Source organism: Micromesistius poutassou (genome assembly GCF_964030765.1).
Source record: "Micromesistius poutassou genome assembly, chromosome: 21".
NCBI classification, from domain to species: Eukaryota; Metazoa; Chordata; class Actinopteri; order Gadiformes; family Gadidae; genus Micromesistius; species Micromesistius poutassou.
In genome coordinates this window covers 4,138,964-4,152,660 of record NC_140291.1, presented here as the reverse complement: position 1 = coordinate 4,152,660, position 13,697 = coordinate 4,138,964, and the positions used below count along the sequence as shown (strand labels likewise).

The window sequence follows — 13,697 nt, the reverse complement described above, 5'->3', positions numbered from 1 at the left end:
ACGCCATGTTTGTTGAGGCAAATAAATTGTATTGCATAAAACCAAAACATAAGGTTTGACTTTGCTTAATCGGATCTATGGTATATTCTATTTTTTTCTAACATGCTGTGTAGGCTGATAGTTATCATATTCGTTTTGTTCTCTTTTAAAATTTGAAATAATTCAAAAATTCATTTGAAATAATTCATAAACAAGTTAGTTAATTTGACCATTGTTTTGACCAAAATTCTCAGAATTGCAATATTTTGGGTGACCACGATTATAACCATGTATACAATTTAATAGTAATACATACTAAAATCATTCATTTTAACCTGTACTCTATTGGTGTACAAAAACAAAAGCATGGTAACAGTTGGGAACATTATATAAATGTATTCACAAAGAAGAACGTTCCACACAACGTCTCTTTACATTAGTTATTTACAAATGCATTGAACACATGACATTGTTATAGCCATCTTTACTATACCACATGTAAAATATGACCATTCATTGAGGAAGAGAAAATGTAGGCAAACACTCAAAAACAAGATGTATGGAAAAGACAGGGGAGGATTCCCTTGTCTTGTCATTGCAATGTTGTAAATTAATTTAGAGAGATTATTTCAAAATCAAATGACCCAAGCCCCAATTCTCAGAAGTAGAAAAAAAACCACACACACCACATCCCTTTCAGATTAAAAAAAGCTGTTGCATCGCAGTCCCGGACTCCATGACAATGGTGGTCAAACAACTAACAAGGTAGTGTTTGTTTGATGTAAATAGTAGTAAATAAAAATGTATTCAACAACAGAAATATTCATTTCAATTTGCATTCAGATGCACATTCAATCCCAACATCCATCGTATCCAACAGCTTATCCACTCTATGCTATGGTGTTAAGAAGTATGCAAACTTGGAAGAATCGTAGAGTTTCACATCTCTTCAGTTTTAGACACAGCCTGTGGGCGGGGGAAACATATATTGCATTAAAAAAACGGCACAAAACAACAATCAAAGCTGACATTCTTGAATTTAGCAAACACAAAAGATCACAGCACCTGTTTGAGAAACTGCCGGCCCAAATAGTTGGTAGCCATGTTCTTCAGGCTGGTCTTGCCCCCTGCTTTGCATCGCACGTATCCGTACAGGTTGGCCCCTTGTAACACCACGCCCATGATCACCACAGCCTGTGTGGGTGGGACAAGGGAACAGAAAAGGTTTCAGAGAGCTACCCGTGTACAGCCTCACAGGAACCTAGCCACCCGATGCCAACACTTACCAGCCACTTGATCTTAAAGGAGAAGAGAGTGCTGAAGAAGAATACAACCCAAAGAACAGGGCACACCACTAGCCCTAGCCAGAAGATGCGTGACTCAGAATTGCCTGTCTGCTGCTTTCCTGTAGCCTAGGGTTGGGGAAAAAAAAATACAAATGTACATTGGAAGATACTGGCACACAATGGACATCTCCACAATGCAGCCCACCGAATTAAGCTAACCTGAATATTACTATGTATTAATAGTGATGTTAAAGTAGGGGCTAAATAACAAATAGTTAATTTGCTGTATACACCTCACCTTTCTTGACTCAAACACCCAGTGGTTCTCTCCATTGTCGTCCACCTGGTTCCACCATCTCAGACCTACCATCAATCTGCCTGTGATGTTCTGTGAATAGATTATGCAATTTGTCTATTTAGGTTTTGCCAGGAAAGCGCACACACACGCACACCACAACTGGCAAGTTTCTGCTTTTAAGATTTTTACATAGAGATAAAACTGTAGCTTCTGCTGCCCCTCCCACCAGAAATATATATATATATATATACACACTGTTCTATACAACAGTAGTTGTATAGTATTTAAGAATTGATCAATTTCAATGTCTTGAGTATCGATGTAGATTGTCAGTTAGTTTGCAAGTGCTGACATAATCCCCTTCTTACAGGCTTGCAGCATGCAGCAGGCCTGTATATCTGACGTGTTTGAAGAAGGATCTTGACACCTGAAATACCATACCAACTGATACCACCCAATTTTACATTGGCATTATCCCTTATAAAAACATTGATATGTTGTTAACTTCTAAGCAATACACAACTTGTGATCATCCAGAGTAGGGCCATCTAATCATGTCATGATGAAGTACCTTTACAGTCCAGAAGTCACAGGACAGCAGAAGGATTATAGTGACCATACAGGCGATGAAGCTGCTACTCCAAACCTCACAGAGCAGGTATGCACAGATCGCAGTGACTCGGAAGAAAAGGTGGAAGAATGACGCTACTGGATGCCTAGAAATATACAAAATAGATGTAAGCATTTACTTTTAATGTTCTGTAATGGACAGTAGATAGGATGTAAAGTATTACATTAATATAGAGTTGCAAGAAGACTCACTTCAAGTTAGATTTTTTTGACTTCTGCCCAGAATCCTCCTCTGCATCGAACAGGGACACGTCTTCATCATTGTCGTCCTGGGAGAACACAGTTGGAGAGAGACCTGATTTTTTGCCTTTAACTTTAGTCGTTTGGCTTTTAAATCACCACACCATATACTGGATTTATTGAATGTGCCAACCTTTATTAAACTCATCAGCTATGATCTGTACAGTTGAGCATGAACAGCGACAAGCTTACGCAAAATGAACAACAACGCGGCGACAACAGATGTCAGTACATTTGAGGAGAATAGGGTTGCATTGATCTATATACGAGGCAAATTAACAAATTTTCGTGCAGATAGCAGATTGTATTAATATAACACAACTTACTTGTCTCATCATGATGCTTTTAGCAGGGACGTATATTAGCTACTTCCTGATATGTCACAATATTTGACAACACAGAAAAGACTCTTGTTCTTTGAAGATTTTTGTTGTCCTCTATGTCTTTCAGTGCATTACTGCCACTATCCGGTCGTTGTAGGAATTGCACTGACACGATTTTTCATATTGCCTATTAGATATCCAGTCATCTAATCTAAGATGGGTATCCCAACTACGGTTAATTAAGTACACACATTGGCAGCAACACTAAGATAAAATATAAAAATACAGTGTATATGTATAAATTAATTAATAAATTCCAGTTAGTGTTTTTTCATTTCCATTATGTTGTGCTTGCTTGTTTGGCTCACAAAGTTGGCTATGGTCCAGAATTACAGCCAGCTTTCTTAAAACCTACCCCTTTGTGGTCTGACTGATATCGCTGTCAATCATAAAGGGGCTGTCATTATCCCCGTGCTTAGCGTCCACAGAAAAGCTCACAGAGGACTCAACATGATCTAGTATCTCATGGTTATGAATGAGCAGGTCAACAAGGTTATCTTTAGATCTCCCACTGAGCTCTCTCGGGTCATGCTAGACAAGGAGTAAGGTGTTGTTGAGGTTAACCTTAAGGCCAGGTCAGTTTGGCCAGTTAAAGTGAGTTTGTTCAAGTAATCAAGTATACTTGGTATCAATCACTCAAAATCGTACTATAGTGTATGAATAGAACACCCTTTTTTTTTTTTACAGCACATGTTCTCCTAATGCACATGCACAAAGAGAATTTCACAAAGACCATTCAAAATTATATAATCTTTATTGATTTCCGAAATGCAGATACAGAACTTCATCTTACAAGTAGCATTTGTAGTTTGTGTACTGTATAATAATGAGCTAAATTCAACACATGTCTGAGCATTTCCACATCTTATATTCATGAGTTTCCCCTTTGTCTCTTTCCCAAAACAGGATGATCTGCTCATAAAAATAAATAGACATAAAAAATTGGAACACAATTCAGAAATCTCAAAGACCCTAAGAGATGCTGACAAATCTCCTCCTCCGCAAGCGAGAGCAAAAACAATAGCTTTTCTATTTTTAACTCTTTTCATAAAACCTTTGAATGCTTATCTGGAATACAAAGATTAACAAGGCGAACAAAAGCGCTTTTCCCCAGAGCACAGCAAGCATTTCCACAATGTGTTCATAAACTTGATTTACTTTTAAAACAACAGAGGGCTGGTTGTAGGTATACTGCTAGAGTGCACAAGGTGCTTGAGTAGTTGAAGGTTGACGCAGAGAACATAAAACACCAGGGGGCGGTGCTCTTCTACTTCTTTCTTCCAGACCCTGAGAGGATCATCACCAGCCTCATGAAGATGTTCAGTGTGTCCATGTAGATCCCCATACACCTACAGAACAGAAAATAACACATCGGTCATGTCTCTCCACAAAGTCCTGTTGTCAAAGCAGTGTTTTACTCCCAACTATTAATGTGAATATTCAAATAGTGGTAAGGGTGAGTGACTCCCAGTGAAGCTCACATTGGCTTCACATTCCAGATCACAACTACTTACGCGTTGATGGGGTCGAATTTCTGAACGCCGTACAGCGGGTATGTCTCTGCCTTCTTGATGACCTTCTGCGTGTCGTAGAGGAGGAACAAGCTGAACAGGACCAGGCCTCCATAGACCGCCACAGAGTACAGGCCGGCTCCGAACATGGAGGTGGGGGGCAAGAACATGGAGCCTGGAGGAGGACCGAAAGACGAGGGAGGAGAGTATATAACCATGTCAATAGGCAGGTGGTTATGGTGTCGCTTCGCATAAAAGCGTTTGATAAATGACTAAAACCGCAGTAGTAAAAATAAAATAAAACGGTTAAGTAAACATGCAACGTATTTCTGTGGGCTAATGGGAGATAGCTTGAAGTTGAAGGACATTAATCTTTTGGTGTCTCACAATACAATTGGTTTTAGATTTGTGGGGTCACAATTTGATTTAAAACTGAACCTTGATTCAGTACATATGATCACCAAATCATAATTGATTCAGTACATCGGAGTGCTTATTTTAGAATGTACTTCGAACCGCTGTGTGCTAAGAAAGGCGGTGTGGCCAATCATGGCATGAAAGCAGAGTATGGTATTTGAAGAAGTGATTGCATTAAGGTAAACTCAAATAGACAAACCTTAAACAAAAAGGCGTTCTAAAAAAAAACTAGAAGTTGTAAAAATGATAATGAAATCATAGCAGAGAAAAAACAAGATTATTCCGTTAATCTATTTATTCCCCCACCCCTACTAAAGATCTTATGACGTTTTACAAACCGATGGAAGAGGCGAACACCACTCCGAAGCCCACCGCCAGTGGACCGCCCATGTTGAGGAACTTCTCGCTGGGCGCACACATGGCCACGGTGGACAGGCCTCCAACGATGCCAGCCGTGTACCAGGCGGCCCTCAACATCAGGGGCCCGCCCAGGAGAGTCATGGGGGCTATGACTGCACCCATCACACCTTAGGGTGGACAAATAAATCAATTTATGTTTTTTTCATAGTCACCCCAAAAATATATATACATTTGTGCTTAATCATTCATGGCGTGTACATTTTTCTTTCAAGTTTAGTTTCTGTCTAGAATCAAATTAAAGGTATTTTAAAAATACTAATATTAAAGTCGGTAAAATACAGAAGACAAAAATGTGTGTGTTACACAACATCTCCACTTAACAGCCAAATCACTGTGCTCTAGAAGTTACAACCAGAAAACACACAGGTTACATACTAACAACATATGCAGTCTGATAAGAGACATACTTGCATGGAGGATCCAGGCAAGGTGTTTGGGCATAGGGCTGTGCTCGTATGATATGGATCTGACCAGCATTCCAGCGCCAATCATTGCTGCGAACGTAGCTCCTATTGCCTGTGAAAGTAAGCAATGTAGGCATAAGAATACTAAATAGAAAATATCCAGTTATTAAATTACAAAGGCAATACTCTACATTTATGAGTAGGGAAAAACCCTGAGAAAAGGATAGCTGGCAGAACCTGATCCGAAACAAGCGCAGGTAGATAAGTAGACAAGTGGATGATCACAACCAGGACATTGCATGACGGAAAGAGGTTGACTTACCAGCCAGGAACCCCTCATCATGAGGCCCATGAGCGCAGGCGTCCGGCTGACTAACACGGCAGACAGGGCTGTGAAGCCAACGCTGCCCGCAAAGTACATGTAGGTGGAGTGGATCCTGTCCTTCACGTACTGCGGCCAGATCCTGCAGAGGAGACAAGACCATGGTGAAGATGGTGACATCAATACAGAAACACGTCAAACACCTAGGCCCTGTCTCAATTCTCCCCCTTCCCCTAGATTTGAGCCTTAACCCTAGATTTTGCGCGTTCTCGCGAAGGGGTAGGGTGTCTCAATACTTAGGGGGAGCAAGGGGGAATGCTGTTTTTCCATTAAAATCATCCCTTGAACGCTAGCCAGCTCGGTAGCTGACTTGCAGCTAAGGGCACTCAAAGCAAGTGTTCTTGTTAAGGGGAGAGAAATGGGACTGGGCCCTAGTCTGGATACTTAGCCCATTCATATTGGTGGTGTAGGTTAATGCTTGCTTGTATAGGGTTGCATATGATGATGAAATGATTCAGAAAGTTTTGAATATAAGATAATAAACACTACTATACATTTTTTTTATTAAAAAACCCACAAATCATTGTGGGTATTTTTTTTTGTATTAGTATGCAATTCAATTGGACAATTGGTGTCATTATTCAGGTGCAACATGCATGCAAACAAGTATATAAATCACAATGACTGTATTGGTTTGCCAGTGGTTTCCTCAGTGGTTTGTCTTGCATCTGTGAAGACGCCTGACAATAGTGTGCCTATTTAGGTTGACTTACACTGCTTTTTCAATGGCACCGATTTCGTTAGACATGCCCAGTCCGTAATAGCACAGCGCGCCAAGACCGACAGCTGCTCCTCCAGCCAGGATCATCCTTCCCATGCCGTCAACTACAGACAAAGTCAACAACACGTTTAGTGCCTCACCTAATCCACTTTGACGATCGGATTCAAATGCACTATGAAATAATGATACAAGTAAAATATGCTTCAAGAACTGTGGTATAAGAAGATTGTGGCTCAAAAACTAGGCTTTAAGAAAGTCATGTAGGTGCTTTTTTTTATCTGTATTGACAACACTTCCTTCTACACACTAAGTAACGGATTTGATGGGTTACGTGGCTGTATTCACTTTTCATGGCAGTTTCTGATGCTGGCTCAAAGGCTGCTTCCTTGAGCTGGTCTCTGGCTGTCTTGCTACGACGGAAACCAAACCTGGCCTTGGTGGAATAACCCTAGTAAAAGAAAAAGTACACACACACCCACAACAACAATGCAAGTTATATAAATTATATGATAGCATACCATCATTTGAAGCTTCGTAACCTATATTGATATTAGATCAGTGTGGGTTTGATCAGATTTACAACTACATATTCCTAAACCAAGAGTAATTCCTGGCCAATTATGTTTAATGCTAAGGCAGGAATCATGACCATAATGTTTCCCCCATTTGATCCACATTAGCTAGCAATGAAGAACACATTCAAAAGATGTGGCTGGATGCATGCCCCGGTTTTGTGTGGGTGTCTGGAAGTGGTAGAGACAATATTTTAAGAAAACACACAAGTGGGGAGTCGAAATGCCTAGATAGATGGCACAGCTCACTCGAACGAATACAACCTAGGCAGACCTCAACAATGAAAATGAAAATATACCTGATGGTTCCTGAGCAAAGGCTGCCATGTGGGTATAGCCTGGCTTCTCAGGGCAGGGGTGCCCTGTGCCAACACGGGACGGAGCCCCGCCACCGGGAGAGCCCTCAGGCAGGCCAGTCTCGCCACCAACATTGTGATTTGTTTTGGTCTCTGTTGAGAAACGTACAACAATAAACAGATGACAACACAAAAGGTATATGCAAGATTCCGGTCAAATATATGTCTGTTAAACAGTTTTGACTGCAACAGATAAGAAGAGCATGTTTAATCACATTGGCGTAAACACAAAATAACAAACTACAGGCTGTACATGGATAACATGACATTATATACGCCATTCACATGGACAACCTTGTTCAATTGCCAAAATAATTGTGTTCGTACCGTACTTACCAACACAGATTAGATAGTTGTTCACCTTTCTTGATGTGCGCAAGCTACTGACGCAACAGAATTTGCAACCTTCCTGAAGAGTCTCTGATTACGTCATCACTAATGGACCGATGCCGGGAATTGTAGTTATTTTGGAATAGCTATGTATTATATAGGACTACAGAAAATACACAACTTACTGACCATAATGTATATTACTTTATATATTGCATTTAAATATAATAAACTAAAATTTCGCATACCGTCGTATGTAATTCGTGTACCCGTAATAATCCAGAAATGTAAACCCGCAACATAATGTTGTACACTAGATGGTAGTATTTGCCTCCTTAATTTACACGTAAATAATTAGCACAATAAAAGCATGTACTCTCTGAATGTCTTTCTAATTCGTATTTTTAAATATTAAAACAAAAAAACATAAAAAGTTATTGTCCATTTTTGTCCATAATGCACAAGTGAAGAAACAATGCACTTTACGCGAAGGTAGACAGAATCGAGCAAGTAGGCCTCGTGCTGACCTAAGTTTCCCCTGTGATTGAGTAAGTTGCAATTGCTGACTTGCAACTCAATTGAACGATCTCTCAAACTGGAGAGGGGGTCGAGAAAATGAGAGCGCAACAAGACGTAACTATCGACAACTAATATATTTTTTAATTTTAGTTCTTGGTAAATCAATATCGATCATTTAAATGTTAATGGATTTTTGACAGAATGGGGATTTGTTACCTTTCTGGAGTCGCCCACGCAGGACAAACTTCACTTTAGGGACTGTATCACAGAGGATGTAAGCGGTCACGCTATCTTTCGAAGCAACTTGTTGCGTTGAACAGATTGAACGGTGGGTATTGCCTGATGATTTTGCGTTTATTGCCATACTTCGCCAACGATGTTTATAGTTTGAACACGCTTTCACAAAAAACGATTTCCCATCATAGGTATGTAGGTCTACCCCAAATGTGTGTGAATTATGTTTGTTTTGCAATATAACTTAACTCAACGGATTTCAAATGGCATCTTAATACATTTCAGCCTCTTTGTTTCCTCATGCACAGTTGTGTGAGATAGCACAAGCAGTGGGATGCGTGTGAGCAAATGTGTCCTATTATATTTAACGCACGAAATAGTGTAATTCAGCCTACACCCTCCATAGAAACCGAATTACAATTGGTATGGCTGACTGATGTTCAATTTTCCTGTCACAAAGCATTTACATTAAATAACAGGCAGCTATTAATATAATTTGTAACAAGGTGATAAATGGTGCATTCACGGTTTCGTTATGAGCAGATGATCAAATGTGTCTCATGCCTCAGTGGTTTTTGAATATTCAGAAATGTCAGCTAATGGTGGTTTTACACAGGACGTATAAGTATTTTGTGTAATAAGCTGAGGTAATTTGAGAGGATTTCGCATACCATATAAATGATGAAACCTGCAGCCACATACTTTGGTGAATACTTTATCTATCTTTAGCTTTATCTTCCTTCCTTCCGTCTCTGAAACATATTTGAGAAGAAGATGCATATCTCCTCCGCCACAGCTATAGTCTGATTGTACCAAACATAGTATTGAAAGTATTTATATTAATAACATGTATGATTTTTTTTAATTTAATCACACTCAAAGGTGATCTATATCAGTATAGGTAGGTGACATTTCCCCCAAATGTTTTATTGAAGTCAGTGAGCTATGAGGGGGAAGTAAAACTAGAAAAAAAGAGGCTTCATTGTAGCGCATCCATGGTTTCTTCAGATACACTGTCAGCATTTCCAACCAAAATAAAAGAGTAATTGGTCTACAGGGAGCATGTTGTGTCTCCAAGCATACACGACCAGCAACATATCGTAGCTTAGTCAGTGATAACCATGACGTGTGAGTGATTCTTTGAGTTCATGCCTTGCCTTTTGGCCTTTGGGACCTATGCTCTGTCAGAGGGCCTTGTGTTTTCAGCATGCACCATGGTGGTGAACAACAGAGATCTGAGATTCCCTCCTTATGGGATGCCCACCACTCCCCCCGACCCACTTGAGATATCCCCTCACCCGTCCCTCAGTGCACACCGCCATTTCATAAGCCATCGTCATAATTGCGTATTGACATTTTATACGGGACCCCTAAACCTTCCCATACCATCTCACAGAATTTCACAGGTCCTGTCCAACTATTCCCAATGTTTAGTTTGTGGGCCTTTAGGTCTGGGGCTACGTTGCCCGGACTTTGTCCCTGGGTTAGAGGTTGCAGCAGCAGGATGTGAGAACTAGACGTCCAGACGTGTAGAAGAGTTGAACACGGTTCAGCAGTCTGCCACCATGTTACAGCCCTGAGGACAAGCATCAAGATACTTTCACTTCCTACAGAAGGCTTGTTTTAATGGGAAATCAAAAAGCCTCCCCTACTGTGTGGTTCCCACGGCGTTGACTAATGGTAGTTAGTCTGACTATTTGATACTTTAACAACTAAGCCATTGATATCCTCAGTTCTTGTGTGCTCCCTTGTGCGGTTGTTGAAGTCATGGTCAATTTACATACTGCGTTACACATTTGGCATGTTTTGTTGCAGGGGCTACAGGCTCTTATTGAAATCAGAGTGGCAGGCATTGTGGCTCAATGTCGATGCAGGAATTTAAAAGGTATTCTTTTATAGGCCTCTTCTATTATAAAAAAGAACCCAGCTGTGGCATAAACGGCAACTTCAATCTGAAAAAAAATGTTGTTTACATATTAAGTGAAGGTCTACATTGACTTGAGTATCAGCTGCCATGCTCTAGCCATGCCACCCATGAGGTGAATATCTCCTCCCACTATTGACATACAGGAGCAGCTGTTTGTATGTCCACTGGTGGTGGTAAGGGTCACAACACTGTTTGAGGAGACTCATACGAAACAGGACAGTGGATTGTCTGTTGTCTATGTTGTGGAGCCGAAATGATAGTGACAGAATGCTCTGTGTAATTTCTGCCAGCCAACTGAAGATCTTTCGACACATTTTGGCAATGAGCTGCAAAGGTTTTAAGGTCATCGTTGCTCTGTTGTGGTGCAGCAGGTCATGCTTGGTGGGTGGGCATGCTCCTGTGGTTCCCTGGTGTGTTTAAAGATAACATGGTCCTACCCAGAAGCTGACTCAATAAGGTTCCAAAGAAGCTCTTTCAATACCCTTTTTTTATACATATATTCAAAATCTGTCTAAAAAGTCTCTATCTTCAACTCAATGTGTATAATGAGTAGGAGAGGAGTCTATAAAGGGGATGTACCAAAGTAGTTTTTGGCTTATACCTTTTTTTTGATGACTAAGTATCATGGCAACATAGTTGCAGCAAGGGCTCAAGCAACTACACCCTTGGGATCTTAATATGAAAATACAAATATTATTGTTGTGTACGTCACAACTGGTGTGCACAACTGACAAATGATGGTCTCATCACACAGAAAACCGACGCTGCATATTTACTAAGGACAGTTGAAGTACTATAATTTCTTCCACAGTGACTGACAGTTTAATGTTCATTTCATTTACAGGATGAAGCATCAGCTACAATGGGGAATATAAATAACTGAAGGGCTCTTTAAGAAGTCCACCGAACGCTCTCGAGATTGGCAGAACCTATTAAGAAGCAGTCTGTAACAGTATATCCAAGCACAGCTACATCCAAGGATGAGGATCAAATACACAATATCCATTGTCTTTTTCTTGGCACTTGTTATTATCGAGAAGGAAAACAACATAATTTCAAGGTAAGCCTATTTCAGTGATCAATGAAGCGCTTTTGTGTTTCTTCAACAGCCTCTCAGTTTCTTTTATCCCATTTTGCGCAAAGGACAGCTCATGAACCTGACATCCATTTAGCAACACAAAACGTCTATGTCCTGTGCTAAGTTACACTTCAAGAACTGCTTACTATTCGTGTTTACCAAATAACGTGCCATTGCTGATCCTCCCCATGTGTTCAGGGTGTCCGATAAGCTCACCTTAAGGCAGACGCCTCGCACCCCTCTGGAGCCCGTGCTGTCCTCCCGTGATCTCCTGAGACACAACGGCTCAGTGAGCTGGAAACGCGCAGCCCCCCGCGAGCCGAACCCTGCCTTCACCCTGCTGAAACGGCGTCTGGAGAACCGCACCCGGCACCAGCCGGCGGGCTCGGGCGGCCGGAGGCACATCCTCCTGCTGTCCACCACCCGCTCGGGCTCCTCGTTCATGGGCGAGTTCTTCAACCAGCAGAGTGACAACATGTTCTACCTGTACGAGCCGCTGTGGCACGTGGAGAAGATGCTGACCCTGGCGACCGGCGGCGTCAACAGCACGGCGGCCAACTGGGCCTACCCCGAGGTTCTCCGGCAGCTCTTCCTCTGTGACTTCTCCCTGCTGGAGAGCTTCATCGAGCCGGCGCCCGTGGCCCACGTCACCGCCGACCTCTTCCGCAGGAGCTCCAGCAGCTCCCTGTGTGAGGACTCTGTGTGCAGCCCGGCCGTGAGAGGCGTGTTCGAGCATCACTCCTGCAAGAACCGGCGCTGCGGGCCTCTCAACCTCACCCTGGCCTCGGAGTCCTGTCTGCAGAAGGAGCACAGGGCCATCAAGTTGGTCAGGGTGCGGCAACTGCAAACCCTGCGGCTGCTGGCCGAAGAACCGGGCCTGGACGTCCGGTTCATCCAGCTGGTGCGGGACCCCAGGGCCGTGCTGGCGTCTCGCATGGTGGCCTTCGCCGACCGATACAAGAACTGGAAGCAGTGGGCCGAGGAAGGGGACGTGCCCATCGACGACGTGGAGGTGAGTAAGCTCAAAGGGAACTGCAACAACCTGAGGATGTCGGCGGAGCTGGGCCTGAAGCAGCCACTGTGGCTGCGTCGGCGCTACATGTTGGTGCGTTACGAGGACATCGCCCGGTTCCCCCTGCAGAAGGCTATGGAGATGTACAATTTTGCTGGGATTCCGTTTACTTCCCAGGTGAAGGCCTGGATCCTTAGCAACACACAGGCCTCCAAGGAGACCGGTGGCATTTATTCAACGCAGAAGAAATCCTCGGAACAAGTAGAAAAATGGAGGTTGAATATACCTTTCAAAATAGCTCAGGTCGTACAGAAGGTGTGTGGGTCGACGCTGAAACTGTTTGGCTACAAGTTTGTCAGCAGTGAAGAAATGTTAACAGACAAATCAATAAGTTTGATTGAAAATAAGGTTTTTAACCCTAGGTAGGACTTGGAACCCTCAAGAGAATACGTATGGGCTTGAACAATGCATATTTATTTATTTGGCCTCAAAAAGATCTTGTCTGATAATACACTATTTAAAGTGCTTTGCTATTTAAATGAAAGAATGTTAGTAGACCATTGTCTTTTCACAGTCATATTGCATATTGTTTGTTCTTGTGGGGTCTTTGTGGTGGGACAACACTGTTCCTTTCTGTTGGTATGAAAGGAAACTCATTTGCGGTATTCAGTTACTGCCCGTGCATTTAAAAATGTAGCTTTTAACTGCATATGTAAGAAATCTAAAAGAGATATTACTGTACCTTTATGTAGCCTGTTTTTCTTCGGGGGGGGGGGTTCACACAAGAAACGCTTATGATCAAATAATGTGCAGGCAACAGAAGCTGCTTGTTATACCAATGAGACCTGTAGTGAAATGTACCGCATTGCCCAGCTCCAACAATGACTGGCCTTGTAAACTTTATTGAAGCAGGAAAAGCCCATTGCCTAGCCATTTGAATTTTTGTTTTATGCTTATTTATTTTCCCTACTGTTTACCAAGCATCATTATGGACTCCA

General features: G+C 42.0%; 2 protein-coding genes and 1 pseudogene across 3 annotated transcripts; 1 reads left to right on the top strand and 2 right to left on the bottom strand.

Moving 5' to 3' along the window:
* Positions 1-68: 68 nt before the first annotated feature.
* On the bottom strand, positions 69-2,837 carry tvp23b (trans-golgi network vesicle protein 23 homolog B). Its single transcript, XM_084485966.1, has 7 exons — positions 2,760-2,837; positions 2,386-2,462; positions 2,135-2,279; positions 1,564-1,653; positions 1,266-1,391; positions 1,045-1,173; positions 69-945 (listed from the first exon to the last, which is right to left on the bottom strand). Exons 1-7 carry the CDS (start codon positions 2,769-2,771, stop codon positions 919-921), a joined length of 606 nt encoding a protein of 201 aa, XP_084342092.1. The 5' UTR covers positions 2,772-2,837; the 3' UTR covers positions 69-918.
* A 714-nt stretch (positions 2,838-3,551) lies between these two features.
* Positions 3,552-8,022, bottom strand: ghitm (growth hormone inducible transmembrane protein). The gene is made up of 9 exons (XM_084485332.1): positions 7,936-8,022; positions 7,543-7,692; positions 7,017-7,119; positions 6,664-6,775; positions 5,891-6,032; positions 5,572-5,680; positions 5,083-5,271; positions 4,331-4,502; positions 3,552-4,165 (listed from the first exon to the last, which is right to left on the bottom strand). Exons 2-9 carry the CDS (start codon positions 7,672-7,674, stop codon positions 4,084-4,086), a joined length of 1,041 nt encoding a protein of 346 aa, XP_084341458.1. The 5' UTR covers positions 7,675-7,692; positions 7,936-8,022; the 3' UTR covers positions 3,552-4,083.
* A 3,567-nt stretch (positions 8,023-11,589) lies between these two features.
* On the top strand, positions 11,590-13,125 carry LOC311366776 (carbohydrate sulfotransferase 3 pseudogene; annotated as a pseudogene). Its single transcript has 2 exons — positions 11,590-11,669; positions 11,886-13,125. The product of its transcript is annotated as a carbohydrate sulfotransferase 3 pseudogene (transcript).
* Positions 13,126-13,697: the final 572 nt, after the last annotated feature.

Excerpts from the sequence above, each read along its gene's own strand:
- ghitm (XM_084485332.1), bottom strand. The coding sequence starts at position 7,674 with ATGTTGGTGGCGAGACTGGCCTGCCTGAGGGCTCTCCCGGTGGCGGGG. Across the intron at positions 5,681-5,890 it reads TGATGAGGGGTTCCTGGCTG|GCAATAGGAGCTACGTTCGC; the intron begins GTAAGTCAACCT and ends TTACTTTCACAG. Across the intron at positions 5,272-5,571 it reads TGCCTGGATCCTCCATGCAA|GTGTGATGGGTGCAGTCATA; the intron begins GTATGTCTCTTA and ends GTCCACCCTAAG.
- tvp23b (XM_084485966.1), bottom strand. Across the intron at positions 1,654-2,134 it reads GTGACTTCTGGACTGTAAAG|AACATCACAGGCAGATTGAT; the intron begins GTACTTCATCAT and ends ATCTATTCACAG. Across the intron at positions 1,174-1,265 it reads CCTTTAAGATCAAGTGGCTG|GCTGTGGTGATCATGGGCGT; the intron begins GTAAGTGTTGGC and ends CCACCCACACAG.